The sequence below is a fragment of the Mustela nivalis genome (genome assembly GCF_964662115.1).
Source record: "Mustela nivalis genome assembly, chromosome: 8".
NCBI lineage: Eukaryota > Metazoa > Chordata > Mammalia > Carnivora > Mustelidae > Mustela > Mustela nivalis.
In genome coordinates this window covers 66,510,236-66,531,400 of record NC_139027.1, presented here as the reverse complement: position 1 = coordinate 66,531,400, position 21,165 = coordinate 66,510,236, and the positions used below count along the sequence as shown (strand labels likewise).

Sequence of the window (21,165 nt, the reverse complement as noted above, 5' to 3'; positions counted from 1 at the left end):
GTTTCTGCTGAACTGGCAGTGTGTCATTTAGCCCACTTGGCCCTTGGTCGATTTTTACCTTTTTTGAGACGGATTTGACAGGTCCATGGGTTGACAGTCCCGGAGCTGATCTTGGAGAAATGAGTTTGCAGACCAAATCAGTTAGCCTGTCATACGTCCCTATGATGAAAACACAAAACTTTATACCTGAAACTGGTCCCTCTACAGAGGATTAGTGTGTTCTCACAGCTTCTTCCCTGAGCCCCTACACACATGATCCATGAAGTTGTCTCCATGCATTTGAGGGAAGGCCAGTGTTAGAAGGGATGCTTGTAAATAATGTAGAGGTATTCAAGACTGCCTTGAGAAATACAGGATGGAGAGGAGGCAAGGCTGAGGATATACTTGATACTAATTTGAAACCCAAAACCCACAGCACTGAATTAACAGGTGTGCTTGTGTAGATGCCTTTGTGCATTTAATCAGGTGTAATCTTCAGGTGTGCCCACACGAAGATCTTTTTTTTTTTCCAGCTCCCCCTCACATTCAGGGAGCCATTTTAATTGGTACAACTAACAGCATTATTGTCTGAACTGAATTTTATCAGAGAGGATGACGTTTCTTTGTTTTTTAAACTGAACAGAAGACTCAGACTGATCATGTTGATCCAGTCTATAACTGACTTAAGATTTTGACAGAAAGAAATTTGAGCATACTATCAGCAGGAATTATATTTTACATGGTGATCAGTACACACAAAAATTAATGTATATGGGTACGCTTATGTATTCACCCACATTTAGGTTACACAACATAATGCTGAACTTGAATACATGAGATGCTATGATGTTTTCTATTCTCTTACATTTTTTTAAAAATGCTATTATTGATCTACTAATTAGAGTTTTTAACAGGAAATCCTGTGTTAGCAGGTGCATTAAAAGGACATCAAAGCAGCCTCTCTGTTTTTAAGCTGTGTGAATCGTGATTATGAGTAAGGTGGTATTTGATTTTTTGTTTTATTCATTTATTAGTGAATGACTAAGTGAAATTTTATTGAGCTCCTACTAGGTACTGAGATTAATATTAGAAATACAGAGATAGGTGATGAAATGAACACGAGTCTGTGGTCAGCAGAGAAGATTCTCACTTCTCACAGGAGAGGCAGCATCAGTGGGTGGGAGGGAGTTTTAGGCTGAGCAAATGATGCCATGAATGGCATGGCACGTGTCCTGTCAGGGTTCCCTGTCAGGGAATCACGTGCGGAAGTGCTGAAGGAGCTTGAGTAAAACTCAATGCACAGACAAGGAGGGCCTTGAAGGCCATGCTGAGGAGTTCAGCTTTTATCCTTTTGGCCAGTGGTTTCCAACATGTAGTTCAGGAGAATTTGTATTTTGAAATGGAATTTAATTTGTTACCTCATTATGTTAAATGGCAAATTTGGAGCCAACCTGAATAGCCTGTCATACGGGAGACCCAAGGGCTCTCCCCTAGATTTCTATCCCCTGAAGCCCCCCTTAGGTGACTTAACCTGAGAACCACTGACAGCACTGGACTTCTGTATCCAGAGGAGTCCTCTGGGGACCCCGTGGAGGATGGCTTGGGAGGTGGCTGGAGGGAGCCATCTTAGGAGAAGGTCATGTTTGTCCTGGAAAGAGACGAGTAGGAAGCCCTGAAACTGGGGCAGTGGCAAAGGGCTTGAGAGAGCAAGGACATTAATTGTTGAGGTAGAATCCCGAGGACTTGCTCTCCAGTGGGCTGTAGAGCCTGGGAACGGGAGGGAAGAACATGAGTTTGGTTTTGGTTATGTATATAAAAGCCTCATGCCAAGTTTTTCTTTTGGTTGCCAGATGCTTGGGGTAGGTGAGGGTTGTGTCGGGTATGTTGGTCATGAATCTGCAAAGCAGGCTACTGTTTCTTTTGTTGTTTTTTTTTTTCCCTCCTCTATTACATGGCCTCCAATTTTCCGAATTATATCACATTTTCCTTACCTCAGATTAGTCTGCATTCTTTCCAGCATTTGGAAACTATATGGGCTCCAAGGTTCGCTCAGGCTTCCTCTCTGGATATGTGTTTGGAGGTCCCCCTAGGGCCTGACACCCAGTGTTCCAGGGGTCTGCATTCAGCCATCCAGGACTGTCTACCTCAGGACTGCTGCTGAGAAAGGAAGAATGGCTTTAGAGGCCTCGGGTCCAAGATTAAATCCCTGTTCTACCACTTGCCAGCTATAAAATGGTGAGCAAGTTCTATAGGATGCGAGTCGAAAAGTCCACCTTGTGGGATTGTTGAGAGATCTTACAATAATGTGGAGGGTAACCAGGCTCTGCGTCTGCACACAGTAGGCATGTATGTGAAGTGTTAATTACAACATTTCACATGAGAATAAAACTGGGGGCACCTGTGTGGCTCAGTCGGGTAAGTGTCCCACTCTTGATTTCAGCTCAGGTTATGATCAGGGTTGGGAGATCAGACCAGGCACTTGGCTTCACACTGCGGAGTGGAGCGTGGAGACTGCTTGGGATTCTTTCTGTCCCTCTGCCCCTCCCCCATCAGCTTGCTCTCCCTAAAAAAAAAAAAAAAAACCTCTGAAGTGAGGGCTCTTCTCTCCATCTGAAAGGAGGCCTTCCATACTGAGAAAGATGACATTAATGTAATGTAAAGGTGGAAGAGGAAAAGTCAAGGTGGGAAAGCAGGACCATTCAAAGGGCACATGTGCTGGTGGCCTACAGACAGTGGTCAACTGTGGCTGGTCGCTGTGGTGTTTAGAGGGCATGTGTGACCCTCAGGCCTTCTGGTGGGGGGGGGGGCAGGAAAAGCCCTGAAAAAGATGTCCTTTTTTTTTTAATTAAAAAAAAAAACTAAACTAAACCTGTTATGTTCTGTGCATTTGCATCTTCTCTTACATCGACCTGTTTTACGTTTTTCATTTATACTCTCCTCATTAAGATGATCACAACTCTAAACATTTACCAAGAGAATGATTCAGGGGAAAGTGCAGTAAAAAATATTTAAAAACTTTTCTTGGAATGGAGGTTAAGAAGTTACTCCCCACCTCAACATCCCCCTGCAAATAGCCAAGATGGGAGAGAGGCAGGGAGGGAGGGAGAGGAGAGAGAGAGAGAGAGATAGGAGTGAGAGACCTATGTTTCCTGGAGGAAGAGAGACATGCTTAGCACAGAAAATCCTAGTTGAACAGGCTGGCTGGGACTGGAAAAGGGCTGGTCTTTCCTGGGGGTTATTTAGCTTTCCTGCATGTTCCTCCTTGTTGAGACAGCTGTAGTTTGGTATCAGGGGATAATAAAGAAGAAATATTACTAGATTTTCAGTGGGATTATTTATAATACGTAAGATTTGTGTACCACTTTCATCTTGGAGAAGATTATAAAAATATTACTATAATGTTAGCAACAGTCTTTAGTAGGGCATTAGCCCCTATTGTACAGCCTGCAATCTGAGGTTTTCTGAACTGGGTTGTTATTTGCCCCAGCCTGCCTGCTTTAGTGCTAATAAAAGTCAGAGGCTTCTGAGGTCCAGGGCAGTAATTGAAAGCCTCTGAGGCCTGTCTTTGGCCTGCCTTTTCTTTTTCTTTTTTTTTTAAGATTTTATTTATTTATTTGACAGATAAAGATCACAAGTAGGCAGAGAGGCGGGCAGAGAGAGAGAGGGGAAGCAGGCTCCCTGCTGAGCAGAGAGCCAGATGGAGGTGGGGCTGGATCCCAGGACCCTGAGATCATGACCCGAGCCAAAGGCAGAGGCTTTAACCCACTGAGCCACCCAGGCGCCCCTGGCCTGCCTTTTCTAACTCTACTCGAAATTCTTCTCCTTTGAGTAAGTATTTGTAGGTCTCTGAATACCCTTTATTTCATGGGGGGACAATCTTGTACCTCTCCCTGCAGTTATTCCATATCAGAGAATCCTGAGTAAGACTGAGATCCCTTGAGTAAAGTCAGAAGATGAGAATTGTTGGAGGAACAGAAATTAGAGCACAGTTTGTGTTTTGGTTTTAAGTAATGAATACTCAGTTGTGACATGAGTGGTGATTGAACTTGTTTTAAAACTTTTCCCAGCAGGATGCACATTACATATACTTAACTGGAAAGCAGAATTAGGAATCTGGTATTTTAAAGAGTTTTTTTTTTTCTTTTTTCTTTTTGTTTGGGTCAAGCACAAGCGAAAAGTGACCACTTTAAAAAGGGAGGCCTAAGTGACCTATCTATTAAAAAATAAGGCCAAACGTTTACCTGTGTTAAATGTATATTAAAAAAGAAACAGAGTGAATTTTCTTTCTTATATGATATGGAAATACACACTTAATCCTAGAAATGACTATTGGTGGGTTGTACAACCTGAACAAAACAAGTGGATTTTTTTTTTCCATTTTTGGGAAGAATTAAAATTAAATCAGTGAAGGTACCCAGTGACCCTACCAAGTGATAGATATTAGCTGGGCACTTAATGTAACATGCCTACTATCTAGGGGAAAAAAATTTTTTTTAAAGATTTTATTTATTTATTTGTGAGAGAGTAAGTGAGCACAAGCAGGGGAGCAGCAGGCAGAACAGGCAGAGATAGAAGCTGGCTCCCCGCTTAGCAGGAAGCCTGATGCAGGACTTGATCCCAGGAACCCGGGATCATGACCCGAGTCAAATTCAGATGCTTACCCGACTGAGTCACCCAGGTGTCCTGGGAAAACTTTTTTTAGGTCACAAAGTTTCAAAATGTTTGTTCATTCATTCACTTAAAGTAAACGCTGTACCCAGTGTGGGACTTGAACTCACTACCCTAAGATCAAGAATTATGTGCTCTCCCAACTGAGTCAGCCAGGTGACCCTGGGTCCCAGCACTTTTTTATGGTATTTACAGAAGTGGCCTCAGATAGCAGGCCATTGCGGGTACTGTTACTGCTGCCAGGACATCTGGGTGCCGCTGGGCCTCACTAGTGGAGACAGGAGAGAAATAACTCCCAGCCTCACTTCCCTCATTTGCAGAATCTTAAACCTCTAAGATTGTGTTTGAGCTCCTGGGCAGTTAGCTGGCCAACATCCTCTTGTTACCACGGTGAGTTTTGGCCTCTTTTCCTGGTGGTTTCAGTGTATACAGTGAGAAGTAAACTGTGCATGGGTATAGGGATGATAGCAACCTTTGTCCTTCTCGAGGAAGTAAGAAATGCTATGTGACTCAGACTGAAGTCCTAAGCGCTTGTTAATTTCCTGGTACCTTTTTATGTTTGATGAGTCAGAAATGCAGATTCTTACAGGGTGCTACCAGATCTTTGATTAGAATTACTTCAAATTACAGACCCCTTTCCTGTGTAATGATTTTTGCCATTTGCCCTTTCATCACCTAATAGGCAGGATAGAAGGACATTTTGAGCAGTAAGAATCTTGGTCTCTTGGTTCATGAACCCTTACTACACTAAAATTATTTTTTTAAACTTTTATTTATTAAGTAATCTCCACCCACAATATGGGGCTCAAACTCAGAACCCTGAGATCCAGAGTCCCATGCTCCACTGACAGAGCCAGCCAGGTGTCCCTACACTAAAGTTACTCTTGACAGAGAACTGTGTATGTGCCCACACTTGACAGGCCATCAGTATTCTCTAGCTGGGTGGGCAGATACAAGTATTGCAGGGTAGTTGACACTAGAGTATCATAAAACCTTAGCAGTAAGGAAAACTTATCTCTTTAATATCCACCAAGGTGGTCCTGTGCACATGTGGGCCCATGTGTACACGCACATGCACACACATACACACATACACACACCAAAAGTGTGCCAGTGTACACACTCCTGCTTAACTATGATGTGTTGCTACTCACTGTTCCTAAGCTGCCAGTTGTTTCTGTGTTTTGGGGGTTCAGTCTCATAGAGGCTGACTGGAAAAACGACGTTTTTGAACAATGTCAAGGAGGTTGGACTTGTGGAGATGCTAAGGCCTGACCCCAAGGTAACTGGTAAATTGAGGTTACCACAGTGCTGTGCACAGATGTGTGGCTCGGATCCAGCTTGGAATCAATAACTAATTTATTCAGACTTTTAAAAAATACATATAAAAATGAGAGTTGACCAGATTCCCGTAAGGTTTTTTTTTTCTTAAGGGTTGAAGAGTGGGCTTGGAGGGATCAGTGTGCTGGTCGATAGCATCTGAGAATATTTGAGCTTCAGAGTCCCAGACAAAGACCACATAGCTCTACACCTGCTGCTTGTCCCCATGCCTGGTACTACATTCCCTGACTCTTTAGTAAAGTGTTTTTTTTTTAAAAAAAGTTATTTTTAATGGTAAATTCTTAATCCCCCCCCCCCCCCCACCACGTCACCCTCTCCTCAGTTCCTGGCAGCCTCCGTTCTGTTTTCAGGAGTTTCACTACTCTCGATACTGCATTAAGTGGAATCATATAGTACTTGTCTTTCTCTGACTGGCTTTCTTCATGACATCTTCGTAATTACTTAGCATGACGACCTTCGGGTTCATGCATGTTGTGGCATGAGACAGGATGGCCTTCTTTTTTAAGGCTGAATAATATTCTTTTGTGTGTTTATGTCACATTGTGCATTCATCAGTGGACATTTGGGTTGTTTCCACTGCTCAGCTCTTGTGAAAAATGCTGCAGTGGACATAGGCAGGTGTCTCTTGGCTATCCTGCTTTCAGGTTTTGGGCGGGGGGGATGTATACCTAGAAGTGGGACTGCTGCAGCATATGTAATTCTATTTTTAATTTTCTGAGAAGCCTCCGTGCCATATTCCACAGCAGCTGTTCTGTTTTATGTTCCTACCAGCAGTGCACAACCATTCCGATTTCTCTACATTCTTTACTGAAGCTTTTATTATGTTATAAAAATAAGGTGTAGTGGAGAAAGGCACCATCGTGGCCACAATTTTTGTTTTTTTCCTGGTTAGATGGTAATTAAGAGGATGGTAAAAATGGTAATAAAAGGTGAGTGGAGAGGTGCTTGGAGATGAACAGGTCAGGTTTCAGAAAAGAACTTTGTCTCTCTCTTAGCTCTCTTGACTCCTTTCCTGTCATTAAAATTCTAGTTAAAATCAATGAATCCATCTGTTAGATGTTTTTTAAAAATGACTTCTAAGTAACTCTTCCCTAAGAACATCCAAAGAATTATAATGAAAAGTCCAGTGCAGGGAACTGAAAGTTTCCTGGGGCTGGCAGTGTGTTTGATACTATGTTGGTCTGTGAGGCAGGATGGTAGCTGTTAGTGCCAGGCTCTGGGTTTTCATTCTGTCTGTCCTGGGACACGCTGGACATCAGAGAATGTGGAAAATAAACATCATCTGCCACCTAGTAGGAGCCTGTTGGCTTCACCTTGGTGTTGGAAGCTGGAAGGTGAGAGGGGACGAAGATGAGCTTTTCCTGATTTTTGAGCCCTGGGCCCACCTCTCTAACAGAAATGCTGCCACTCCCTCTGTCCTCAGCTCCTGGTTTGCCCTAGAAATAAAAGGCAGCAGGAATCCAGAAGGCCTGCTTTCTAATTTCGGGCCTGCGGTAACTTACTCTGTATCTCTGGGCATGCCTCTGTGTGCCTCATTGTCCTTATCTGTAAATGAAGTGGTTGGCTTAGGTGGGGAAATTTTGGAAGGGACCTTCTTGACACCTGTGGGAGTTGGAACTTGCATCTTCTTTTTGTGAGGGATTAACGTGTAGACCAAGGGTTGTCACGTGGTGTAGAGTAGGTTCTGCAGTCCTCTGATGGGTGCCAGCTCCCCCATGGAGCCTTTGCTCTGTTCAGGCTTCTGAAACTGCTGAGTTGTTTTTGAACAGCTGCTTTGCAGTGGATACTGGGCTTGGGGATGTAGAGTAAAGACTTGCATCTGCCTGAAAACAGGTTGTGGTGTATTTCTAACAGCCATCTATCCAGAGGCTTTTCTTGGGTTTTAGATCCCGTGGTTTTTAGGGAGAAAATCCCAGAAGCCAGGGGACCGGCTCGGGGTCACGAGGCCGGTCAGAGACAAAAGCAGAGACTGGAGTCCCATTTTTCACTTCTCTCGAGTCCGCAACTGGTGCCCCTTCCATTATTTTAATTAGGCTGATAAGACTGGTGCACAAGAAAAGCAATACTCCAGGGCCGGGCACTGTAGGTGCCAGGCAAGGGGGGCTGACGGGACGGGTGTCGGGTTTCTGAGAAGGAGCAGAGATGTCAGCTGGGATAATCTGGGAAATCGTTCTGGAGGAGGGACGTTTGGGGCTTGGCTTAAAGGATAGATGGACTTTCGACAGAGGAGAGGGGAGCACTCAGAGCAGAGGCGTGGACGGGTGGAAAAGCCAAAACCGGTGGCAGGATGTGGATCAGGCTTGGCCAGAGCAGAGGGACAAGGAAGAGGAAGGGACGAGGACTGGGCATCTATTGAGCATCTTTCGTGTCAGGCATAGTGTCTGGTCTTTTCCCCACGTCCTCTCAGTATCCCTAGTAGGGAAGTGACATCCCGACTGTGCTTTTGTTGGAGGGCATCACTTTCTCTTTAAGCCATTGGTACTGGCATCTGTCTTTTTTAGAGTAAAAGTTACACTCGGATCTGGTGGGAATGTACTAGTTTAAAATGGGGAGAAGAAAAGTGGGAAGAGTGGTTGGTTTCTCTACAGAAGGTCTCAGAGGGAGCTGATAGTTGGTAATTCTTCTACAGTAAGTCTGGAGCCGGCCTAATGGCAGCTGGCGGGCCTTGGTGCTCCTGAGTGACCGGGCTGAGCATGAATTATTCAGGGCCTGTGCCCAGCGAGTGGCTGCCTAGCGAAGTCTTGTGGGAAGGAGGCTGTGTTATCTCATCGAGAGATTGGCAGAAACTCAGGTGCTGAGGAGGAAGAAATGACTGCACCCTTAAAATATTTCACATTTGAACATGCCAGGGCCGCACACCATGTTCCATAGTCCTACAGCTGGGTAGTTGGGACCTGTGTTTCAAAGAGGAAGAAACAATACCCCCCACCCCTAATTAACAAATATAATGACCTACACTCTCCTATTGCTGTGGCGCTTGTTGGCAGGGATTTGGCTAGGAGCCACATTAAAATCGGAGATAGGACAGTAGAGCCCCAGAGAGAGTTTGTGTCGGAGAAACCCCACTCTGCTCTGTTTTTATCTCAACCAAGTAGAGAGGTGCTCTTGTTGATCCATTTGGAATGGTACTTTCTGTAACTGTCCCTGTTCTTCATTTGTTACATGCTACTGTGTGTATGTGTGTGTGTGTGTCCGTGTCCCCGTCAGTCTGCCTATTTGTCTGACCTATTTTCTCAGCTAGGTTGAAAGTGTCTGCACAGAAGAAATCACTTCTTATAACTTTGTGGGTCCCTCCAGTGTGGCCTGTGTTCCCAGAAGGGCCCAAGCATATGTAGGTGGGTTGACTTTGACTTTCTGTGAACCAAGAGGTATGGGGCCTGTGCCTTGATGATGAGGTTTGCCTCCCTCACCTCCCTCTTTTTTCTAACCCCCTCTGGGGGCCTGTTTAATCTACTCTTCTCACCCTTTCTCATTATAGCCAGTCTGTGGCAAGCTTCTGGAAAAGGTAACGTGGGTATGAAGAAAACCTGAGGGCAGGGTCCAGAGGCCTATTTTCACAGAGAACAGATTTGCATCTCCTCTCTACCAGTTTTTTCCCCATGAGCTGTGCCACCAGGAAACAGCATCTTCTCACTGTCCCATCTGCTTCCTTGAAAACTCTGGCCCAATGGCTGTGAACAACTGTGTGTGTCAGCCTTCTCCCTCCATGTTGAGAGGTGGAAAGCAGAACCAAACATTCTGGGCAAGAGCAGGCCTGGCCCCAGCTGCATTCCTTGGATGTTCTTTTCCTTTGAACCCCTGTGCCTGTAGCAGAGAAGCCCAGTCTTGGCTCTGGCTGGTGTTATATTCACAGGCATAGCAACACCTGTTTGCCAAAGGTGGGGCCTCTGGACTGGGGCATTCTTTTGCCCATACAGGGAAGCTTTGCATGTGCAGATAACAGATGCGATAAGAATGCAAGGATAAGGTTTGGCGGGGTAGAAGATTCAATAAACTGCATTCCTTCCCCAGGACCTTGGGTACTTGTTACTGAGTATAATTTGCCATTTTTCTCCTTCTCAGCAGAGATGTCAGGTACTTTGTATTCAATTCTGCTGTGACCAGCTAAGCAAGAAACAGAAAAAACATATAAATGGGAGTTAAATTGCCCTGGTATTTCAGATGCAACAATGTAACCAGATAATTTTGTAGAAGGTATGCGTGTGTATGTGTGTATATAGGAGATATAGAGGAGAAAAAAATCTGTATCCTCTAAAGAACAAAGATAGCAATTTCTATAGAGGAAAAATACCTTTAGTCTTCCCTTTAATTTTTCTGTCTAGGCGTTCTAATTCCTGAACTATCAAATCTGATAGCCCACCTCAAATAAACACTGGCTTTTGTAAAAATATAGGCCCTTGTTTCATAGTGAATATTGTGTTCTTGTTATCTCTGAAGTGTTACTGCTTTATTTTTATTACAAAATATGATTTTGAATATGTGTTTCCCAGTGACTGAGAAGGAAATGGGGTTTGCGAGCACCTACCGGGTAGTGGACTGGTCTTGCCATTTGAACTGCCCTTGTTTAGAGATCAAGAGGGGTACCCGCTCCAGTCCCTGGCCTGGGTCAGTGATTCCCCAGGAATCCCACAACATCCTCCTTGGTGGCCTAAGGTGGGGGGAGAACTAGTGTTTGAAATTTTCTCTGTGAGAGAAAAAGTAAAGACAAGTAATCCTAGCTGCACAGTGTGGCTATCTTCCCCGCATGTCTCTTTTCTACACGTTTATCTCAGTTACACAACAACCCTATGAAGTTGGTCCCATTGTTGTGCCAACATTTCAGGCTCAGGGAATCACAGAGTTAGAAAGTAGCAGAGCCAGATTCCCAGATTCCACGTCAGTTTTAAGGCAACTTTACTCCTCTAAACTCTGACCCCAATGCTCCGCGGGTGATGCTCTGGGAGGAAGCAGAGCAGTGGTCTAGGCCCGATCGTCGGGAGCCTTGTGGTCATGAGGACATGTTGCTGACTGCTTCTGGCTGCCCAGGCTGTGGGCCCTGTGTGCGCGGGGCCACTGGGGAGAAAGGAGACGTTCTGGAAGGGTGGCAGGCAGCTAGCAGTGAATAGAAGCACTAGTGTCAGAAATGTGTTCTGATGCTGGGTCTTGTTGAGAATTGTACCTTTTCGGGAGGACAGGGGAAGAAGGTTCCAGGTAGTTCTGTTTTCTGTTTATGACTGGATTTCATGGTGGTACGCTTGGTTACTTGGTTGAGCTTTCTGGTATGTAGGGCAGTTCCCTTTGCATAATTAGGGATGGGTTTTTGAGAATATACATACTGAGGCAGGCTGTGGGAGAAGGACAGTGGTAACTAGGTAGTTAGGGGGTGGGAGGCTCTCGGGGCATTGTACAGTAGAGGGAAGGCAGAAAAAGAATGGGCAAGGTAAGGATTCAAGACTGCAACCAGTGGGCAGGAGGCTGGTTGGAGAAGGGAGTGGGTGGGTGGGCCAGAGAGATGAGACAGATCACATAAGCTTCAGCTCCAGGGAGCATAAATGCACTGGCATGATTTGGAGCCTGCTTCTCTATCTGGCCACACGAGTGGAAGAGGATTATTTTAATAATATTATTTTGGTTTCCTATAAAGAAACGCTCAGGAGAAAATGGTTGTGGTCATCCAGCTGTTGTCTAGATGAAGGAAAGGCAGATCCGGAAAGGGCAGAGAATTTGGCCAAACACTTTGTATGTGAAACTTTGTTGTGTTCTGTCCTTCCCTGTTCCCACCACTTCTTTCCCAGCTCTTGGGTTGGTTTTTCAAGTCCTTGAATGTGTACACATCCCATCACATCTTTGCATGTTGGCCATTGCCTCCCAGGCATTGCAATCTTGCTGATGTTTAGATGTTCAGGAAATGAACACTCCATAGTTTACCCTTTCAAGCTTGCTGTGATGCAGGGAAGGCGTTTGTCTTTTTTCTTTTTCCCTTTTTTCTTTTCTTTTTTTTTTTTTAACCTCTCAGACTTCATTAAGCCTCTTGGGACAAACAGAGTCTTAATCTCAGCTTAGTGTTTCCATTCATATGGTACATGGTAAATCATATAATGAATCTTTGTGTATAGATCCAACTATGAGAAAAGGAACAAAACCCAACCAAACAAGACCAAACAACACTCATTCACAAGAGAACCCTTAAAGTAGCAACTTCCATGTGAATAGCAGAAAATGTGCCTGTTCCTGACCCAGCTAAGTGTTGCATAAGTTCCTGTGGAGGTTTACTTGGGTTTTAGGTATCCTGATACCACTTACCCAGTTTTTTATGTTTTTTTCTGAAAATCTTGCAAACCATTAGTAGCTGATAATATGCTCTAATAGAGTACATGGGATAAACAGGGCTAAACTTGGTCAGTCTGGGGTCCAGGTGTGGCTCTGCCATTCATCAGCTGTAGAGCCCACAGCAAGGCATGGTACCTCTGAATCTCAGTTGCCTTATCTGCAAAATGGATCTAATACCAACCTCATAGGTTTAGTCACTTGAGAAAATGTATGTGAAAGCATTTTGGAAATTCCAAAGTGCTGGACTAATGTGATACTATTATTATGGCCTATTGTTTATATGGAGATTGGTAATAATTGGGGCTACAACAATTGTCTCGGAGAGAGGGAGATTATTTATCACTGATAAATACATTTAGAGCCAGAAGGAATTTTTTATGACCATAAACTCCAACCTGTTTGATCTCCAGGTGAGGTCCGGTGAAGGTTAGAAACATATACAATGACCTCGCTTCTCTGTGGCACTCAGGAGAGGGGTGAACCCGAATATTCTGGACTGGGGCCTTTCAGCAGACCACAGCATTCCTAATTTGTGCTGTCTGCAAGTAACCTTTTACCATCTGGCACATGTTGCCTGGGTTCCAGGTGCTTCGATCCATTGCTGACGGTGCCCGTCAGTTGTGGACACTTGTCCTTATGCGTTAGAATCTTGGTGCAGCTTGAAGGCAGGCACAGCCGCTTCCCTTAGCTGGCCACATGTGTTGATATCCCTGGCCTGGGTGAGGGACACAATTTTTTAGATTAGAAAACATCGAGGGAATAGGCTGAAATCACACAGTCTGTTTCTAAAAGCTTGGTTGACTACTGAGCATTCTGAAAACTGTCTTGCTCCCCTTCAGGTTCCCTTTCACATTCTCTGTGTTTCTGCCATAGGTGTCTCCAGGATTCTTCTTAGAGTACTACAGATAAACTGTGGGTAGGACCCCTGGCCTCTTGCTTTAAGTCAGAATTGGGTAATTCCTTTAAATTTCTTTTCTTCCTTACAATGTCCCTGTCCTTTCCGTCCTGCTTCTGAAGGTAGGGGTAGCTCCTCTTGGCTAGAGCTGGCTGTCCTACCCATATCTTAGAGCCATTTTCCCACTGGCCTTTCCCTACCTGTGGCAACTCAGGGCTGAAACCTTTGCACAGAGGATATGCTCAGTTGGACCGGGCCCGGAACCCCTCCCCCTGCTCCGTTCACTACTTACTACCTCTACCTTCTTGCTCTTCTTCCCTTTGCTCCTCATTCTTTCATTCCTGTAGCCTCACTTTAGCTTTTACTACCCACTGACTCCTCATTCACCTACTGGATCACATATTCCCTGACTTCTGGTTCCTTCTTTTTCCAACACATGAGGCCATCCTAACCCATTTCTTCCTTGAGTATCTCTTTCTTCTCATGGATTGTCATTCCATAGCTCTTTGGTATCTCCACTGTATTTTCTTCTTCCTCACAGACCCTGGCCTTCCCCAGGGCTCTGTGCCCAGCCACTTGCCTCTTACCTTCCTTCCCGGATTTAAGCCTACTATAGTTTCTCTCACTGTACATGGGACTCTCTCCTCAGCCTTGATCTCTTGCTCTACGTCCTTGACTGCTTCTGGACCTGTCACCCCGTGGTGCTGTAACTCAGATACAGAAAGAAATGTTCAATCCTTCCCTACAGCCTGCAGCCAGCTCTAAAAAACCCAGAGTCTTCCATCACCCTAGCCTTTGAACCTCCCACCCACATACTGTTGGTTACTAGAGTCCTATGGATTAACTCTTGCATCAGTCTGTTCCTTTTTGTTCCTATTGCCTCACACTGACTAGTCCTTTGACCTGAAGAACTCCAGTAACCACCTGAGTGACCTTGCTGCTTTTGGCTTCTCTCCTTTCTACCCGTTCTAACTGACCACTGCAGATTACTCTTCCTTAGAGCCCAACCTAGATTGCATCCCCTCCTGAGGCTGAAAAGTCTCCCATAGCTTCTAGCCCAGGCTTAGTTCCCTCAGGGTCTCCCTCCTGCCTGACCGTCCCTCATGCTCCAGTCAAAGGGTAGCACTTGCTCGTGCTATTCCTGGGACAGTCCATTTGGTGCCTCTATTTCCCAACCACCCCTCACTAGGAGAGGAGGCTTCCCTCTCTCCCAGCCTGTTGCTGATCTACATGTGTTTCAAGGTTTGGTCATGGAGGTGTTTCTGGCTGTCTTCCTAGGCAGTTGTTTCTCCCTTATCCTCTGAATTCTTGCAGCCCCCTCCTTTAGCCCCTGTTTGTTTCTCTGGTGTTAGACTGTTTGCATATTTGTCCCATCTCTGTTGGCCTGGAACTTGCCCAGTCATCTCTGAAGCCTCCACTAGGCAATCAATGTACCTTGCACACAGTTGGCGTTCAGTAAATACCGAATGGAATTAAGAATGAGTGCCTCTGGCCTTCCTTTACCTCCTCCCCACTGCCGAGTTGCAGGTGGTCAGATGAGTCATCAGGGTTGTGTCCTCCTCTTCCCCTGCCCATCACAGCAAATAGATTCCCACTTCTTACCCCTGCCCCTGCAGAGTTAGTAAACCCTTCCTCAGCCTCAAAACCTTTCTTTCCAGTACTTGGCATGTGTTCACTCTGCCTGGCTTGTCTGCTCTTTAGTTCTGACTTTGGCTATATTAGTCTCAGCCTCTAACCCCATCACCTAGTAGTAACCTGGCTAATTAGCTTATTTCACCTACTTCCCCATACCAGAGGGAGCTGAAAGGGAGACTCCAAGAATGGTGACTCATACTCTATTCACTAAGTGGCTTAAAGATTAAAAATAAAGCATTGTAAATTGGCAAGCACTACCCTGTCTCATTGTCTTGGCCCACAGCTGGACACTCAGAGACTTAAAACTTCATATTTAATAGTTAAGTTTATTTAATATTAATATAAACTGTATTTTAACAGTGAAGAAGGTTCTGTCCTATTAAGATCTTAATTGAGAAAATTCTCCATTCTACTTTTTGTAGTTTTGATGTGGTACATGGGGGGAAATAAGCAAGGGGTATTTTGAAAAATTCATTCCTAGTTTTGAATGGAATGATTGTTGTCAGGGCATTTTCACATCATTCCCTCATTGACCTTGTAGAGGTAGGCATTAATTATCCCTGTCTGACAAGAGAGGTTTAGAAAGAATCCAGGGTTTCTTCCAAGGTCATAGGCGATTAAGAGCCTTGGCCAGGACTAGAAACTCAGGTCTTCAGAATCCTAGTCCTTTGCTTCTTCCAGTAACCCCTCCCTTTTGCCACATTCCTGTCAGCATTGTGAATTGCAGCTGTGGGTGGTTAAAAGGGCTTTAGAAATTACTCTACATTCTGGATGATGAGAAATGCCTTCAAGGTTGACGCTGGTTGTATTTAAAAGCCTATGCTGTAGATGTTCGGAATGGGAGTTGCTCAGTTGAACAGCTAACTAGACTTCAGGTTTGTTTTAACTCTACCTGGGGGCAGGATGCAGTTGCTTGAATTACAAGTGCCCTGGGGACTAAAGTAATCCTGGAGTGGAGGCCCACCTCTTTAGTGCAGATTGGAATCCCTTAGGAACAAAATTACTTTATTCAGTGCTCCATGTGGAAAAGCCAAATTTGTGATTTGTTGTCTGCCTGCAGTTAGTTGGGGAAGGTGGGAAGAAAAAACGAGGGTCAGCCAGTTCCCCAAAATACATTTTGATCACTGTTCTTTTCTTTGTAGATTTAAAAAAAAAATTTTTTTTTTTCCTGGTTGAGATTGGTGGGAGAAATTAAGGAGGAGTGTTTTACTATCTTGAAGAACCCAAAAGTTCAGGAGACTCATTTTACAAATCAAAGTAGGATTTGAGGGTAATTTCTGTTATCTCCCCATCCGCTCGTGAACTCCTCAGGTCAGGGATCCTTGCGGTGTTTACCTGTGTACCTTTCTCCCACAATACCTTGCAAATCAGTGCTCCCGTAAATCTAGCATTGAGTTGCCAAACATCTTGTGAGGGCCGCAGAAGTCTGTTGAGATTTTTCTGTGCGCGGTACTTACACCTCCCCTCGCCGTGGAGTGCCCGGAGTGGCCGTGTCTCACTCTGACACGGTGGCCGGCCCCACCGGCGCCGAGTCGTTGGCGCCCGCGCAGTGGGGACGCCGCGCGCGCCCAGGTGCGCAGCCCGCGTGGCCGTCTTATCTCCGCAGACGCTGAGCAGTGGATGAGCCGCCCGGCGGGGGACCTGCGGGACTCCGCACCCTCCCGGGCCGCCTCCTTTTCATATGATAGTAATCGGAGACTTTTCCGTTACATGAGGCTCTCAACAAAAGATTGTAATTCCAGCAGCTTTGTTTGGGAAGGTACCACCGCGGCGGGCGCGTCCTGGGCCCTGCCCGGGGGTCGGCGGCTCCGGCGCGGAGGAGGCGGCGCGGGCCGCGCCGGGGCCGCCTGTGGGTGGGGGGCCGCCGGCCGGCCGGCCTCCCCCGCGCCCCTCCTCGTGGTACAGCCTGCGTTTCCTCTACAATGCTGTTATGCTAATCAGGTGACATCACCGCCCAGCGCACGGAGAGTGGCTCCTGATTAAATTACAAACCGGCGGCCGCCGCGGGCAGCCGGGAGGAGGTGTGTGTACTGCTCCCGCGAGCTCCTGGGCTCGGCGACCGGGGCACGCTTAGGATTGGCCATATTTTAAAATTTTTTTAAAGTAGGATTTGCACCTCCCTCCCTCCCTCCTTCCGTCCTCCCGCTCCTCCTCGGTAATTTATTTCAAGCTTCTAGTCGAGAGCCACAAAAGGAAGGAAAGCAATAAGGAATTAGATCCCCGAGTGGTAACTCCCGGCCGGGCTAAGGTGGACTCTCCTGCAGCCAACTTCCTATCAGATCTGCCTGCGGGACTTTCAGACCGGAATGGGGCTTGCCTAAGGTCCAGCCCTTTTCGCGGGGCCGGGAGCCAAGCCGTGCGGAAGCTGCTGTGTGTTGGATGGGGGTAGGAGGGGGCCGGAGCGGGATTTCCAGCGTGCAGCCCGCCGGGGCGTTACGCCGGGCATAATGGAATTGCAGAGGACATCTAGCATCTCGGGGCCGCTGTCGCCAGCTTACACGGGGCAGGTGCCTTACAACTACAACCAGCTGGAGGGGAGATTCAAGCAACTACAAGGTAAGCCCCCGCCTCCCAAAGGCCAGGCCTGCCTCGGGGCTGTGCCTACGGGGGTTCCGAGATTTTATTTGTGCCATATGGTACGTGACCCTAAGGAAGACGGGCTGCCGCCCGGCCCAGCCCCAAAGCCTCTGGTTGGCTGCCAGCACCCCATTCACTCCTTAAAGGAGACAGTTTCTCATTCTACTCTAGAAAAGCCACCATTTGGAGGCCCTTTCTCTCTCTCTGTCTCTCCTGTCCTTTCGACTCGCGGTTGTCAGGTATCTGCTACCCACTGAGCACACATTTTCTGGCCTCTTAGCTATCTTTGCCGCTCTGTGGATCAATGCTAATAGACCTATTAGTATGCAAGCATTTGATTCCGGGTCGCCTCTGTCTCCCAGCCCCCCAGCCTCTTACCTCTGGGAATCCTAAAGGTGTAAAGTGCACTGCTCGACACCCAGTCCTGTAGAACAATAGCAAAGGGGAGCAGGGAGTGGTCTTTTTGTTCCTAAGCCTTGGGTAAATTACAGTTTTGATTCTGAAGCCTAATTTTAACTCTTTTGATGTATTGTGTTGGGGAGAGCCTTCCCTTCAATTTAGTGGGCTATATAATTTATAATGAAAGCCAGTTATTGTCATTCCAATGCTATGGGTTGGATTAGTTGGATCAATTATAGGTTTCTTGGCATCTATATTAGTCTCAAATAATTGAATGAATCCAGTATTTTACCGCACATATTTTTATGGAGACCAGGGTCCTGTGTGCAGCAGCGTGGGGGATGATGGGCTTGCAGCCCACCGCTGGGGTGGCCCCTGCAGCCCTTGGCTGTCCCTGCCCTACCAGCAGGCCTGGCTGGCGTTTTCTCAGACCTCATAATGAAAAAGGGCTCATAACTGAAAACAGAACTCCTTCCGTTTGGAAGCCCCTGGATCAGTAGTAGGCCAGGAATGGCTGTAACTAATGCTGTGAAAAAGTGGCCTTCACACAGTGTGTGTTTCTTATTTTAACTCTTCTCAGTGCCACAAATGCGGTTCCTGTGAGAAGGAGGAAGGAAGGAAGCAGCTCAATCCTAGAATGTTTTCATTGGGAAGGGGAGGGAAGATATATTTCATTCACAGGTTTATTTGTCTTGTGAAATAGTTGACAGTAATGACACTTTTCTGGAAAACAAGAGGCAGAACAGGACGTGATTTTAAACATTTGCTAGTCTGTGCTGCATTCCTGGGGCAGTTAGCTGTCCTGGGGCAGTTAGCTGTAAGAAGCAGCTCCATTCTCTCCAGGGAATGGTTATGTGTCTTTGCCTCATTCTCCTTGAGCTCTTTGAAGGTGTATTTTGTGTTTTGGGAAAACTTGGGGTCGGGGGCAGGGAGGTAGGGTTAGTTTGCTGATGTTAAAGAGAGGAATGGTGTCTTCTGGGTCTGTGCTGGAAGCCCCGTAGTTTTAGGTTTTGAGAATTCCGAATGCACCTCTAGTAAGCATGACTAAGTCTCCCCGCTTGGTTGTGTCATACCTTCGAGGAGAACTCACTGAGTGGTGGATCCTTGATCTGAAAACCAATTACCAACGTCCAGTCAGCCCACACTTGTAGTCTCAGAAAAAATGCAGAACCAAGGAGAAGATGTAAGAAAGTGTGGGGGGCAGTATACTCACAGGCCCACCCTTAACAAAAGGCTGTTATCTGAAAGCTTTGAGGATGGTTGTAAAACTGCTCACTGAGAAGGGTGGAGCGTATGCACAGGAAATGTCTTAAACTGTTCTCTCTGGAGAGAGGAAAATTAAAAAACAAATTACCATGCTCCCTTGATTTTTTTTTTTTTTTTTTTTTTTTTTTACACCTGGTTACTCTTTCTCAAGGAAATCCCTTCAGAAGCTGTGGGCTTCACGTTTTGTGTGGTAGGATTTTTTTTTTCTTAATGATTTTTGCTCCCTAATGTAGTTCCCTCCAGTTAACTTTCTTATTTCTGCATATTGTGGTTTAGGAGTTACACAAGTTTGGTGTTGGTATTTCTATAACAGAAAACCACCCATGTTGAGGAACTGAGAAAGGGTGAGTTAACTTCCAAGTATGGTGTATCCCAAGAGAATTAGAAACAGGTATCCTCCTTAGTAATGATAAATGGAACTGATGGCATTTTAAGCAACTTTAAGGAGAATTTTTGCTAAAATCTTTTCCCATACCTACCCCCAATTTGTATTTATCATTCTTCCACTCACCACATTTTTGATGATGTATAGATTATATCATCTAATTTAATTTTATACATATCTCCAAAGCTGCCCTTTTCCCTACCCGCCTCCCTTTTTTCTCTTTTGAGTATCCTCCTTCTGAGCACTTCTAACCCAATATTGATAAACTCGTCCTTTGGATTTATTTTTTTTAAATGCCCGTTAAATGAATTTAGTAATTTAGCAAATATGCTCGAGAGTCTGAGAGTACTGCCTACTTGTTTCCCAGAGAGCTGGAATTCTCTTGGCCCTGGCAGTGGCGTTGTAATGAAGACAGGGTCTAGTTGAAAAGCATCAAAATGAACTTCTGCTTTCTTTGCAGCCTAACCCTGGCATCTAGCACCTGGTATTTCTGGAGAAGGTGCTTTTTCTTAGCTCTTCAGGCTCAATGAACTTGTCCCACTGTTTAGAAAGAATTAGGGAGTAGTCTGTCTTTGGCGGGAGACTACAGAGCGGTTTATCAGATGATATCAGATTTGCTTTGTTGTGTTTCTTTTCTTTTCTTCTTTTTTTTGTGGGGTGGGGAACGTCCTAGTTTCTTTTTAGTTTGTTTTTTAAAGGAAAAAAAATATTGCTGGTCTTGTGCCCACAAATTGTGAAGAAAATTTATTCTCAAATTTTTTAGAACTTGCCAGTTTGTTAGAGTACTTAGATGTTTGTCTTGCATATGTCTTAAACCTTATAGAAAGCCTTATAGAAAGTGTATTCCTGGGCCTACACCTCCTTCTTGTCATGAAGAAAATGTAAAGGTCTTAGATGTAAAGTGTCAGCCTTCAGATATTCCCATTGTGACATGAAAAGATTTGACAGATGGTAACTCTTTTTTGGGGGTGGGGGCCAAGAATTAAAAGAGCATTTCTGGATTTCATGAAAACATAAAAGATTGGCTTTTTGGTCTGGATACCTGCCAGTACTAGAGCTAGTCTAAGCCCAGAAAACTTTGTGGCACAAGTCCCCAGTTTTTAAAAAATATATCTTTGGGGGGTACCTGGGTGTCTCACTTGGTTGGGTATCTGCCTTCAGCTCCAGTCGTGATCCCAGCATGCTGGGATTGAGCCCCACATCGGGATCCCTTCTCACTGGGGAGACTGCTTCTCCCTCTCCTTCCCACTCATGTGCTTTCTTGCTCTTTCTTTCGAGTAAATAAAAATCTTTTTTTTTTTTTTAAAGATTTATTTATTTATTTATTTATTTGACAGAGAGAGAGAGATCACAAGTAGGCAGAGAGGCAGGCAGAGAGAGAGAGAGGAGGAAGCAGGCTCCCCGCTGAGCAGAGAGCCCGATGTGGGACTCAATCCCAGGACCCTGAGATCATGACCCGAGCCGAAGGCAGTGGCCCAACCCACTGAGCCACCCAGGCGCCCCGAAAAAATCTTAAAAAAAAATATATGTATCTTTTTTACCAGTTTACCAGAGTTTCAGCTCACAATTTGTAAAGTTCTTAGCAGGTTTGTGAATTAGAATTCTTTCTGAATGATGTGGTAATAATAATAATTACTATTAATATGTATAGCACTTAACTTTAATATGTATCATCTTGCATAATTAAAGTAACTAAATGAGACTATTCGGA

General features: G+C 45.4%; 1 protein-coding gene and 1 long non-coding RNA gene across 6 annotated transcripts in view; one reads left to right on the top strand and one right to left on the bottom strand.

Moving 5' to 3' along the window:
- The window catches only part of SPTBN1 (spectrin beta, non-erythrocytic 1), a 195,985-nt gene that overhangs the window by 70,576 nt on the left and 104,244 nt on the right, over nt 1–21,165 (top strand). The window contains exon 1 of one of the 5 annotated variants that reach the window (XM_082743547.1): nt 16,741–17,383. The exons of the other annotated variants lie outside the window; for them this stretch is intronic. Within the exon in view, the coding sequence (XP_082599673.1) occupies nt 17,275–17,383 (109 nt within the window). The 5' untranslated portion in view covers nt 16,741–17,274. Of the gene's footprint in view, nt 1–16,740; nt 17,384–21,165 lie in introns of those variants that run through there. 5 annotated transcript variants of the gene reach the window in all.
- Nucleotides 11,567–14,612, bottom strand: LOC309870968. The gene is made up of 2 exons (XR_014314903.1): nt 13,780–14,612; nt 11,567–13,012 (listed from the first exon to the last, which is right to left on the bottom strand). It is a non-coding gene; the product is annotated as an uncharacterized lncRNA (long non-coding RNA).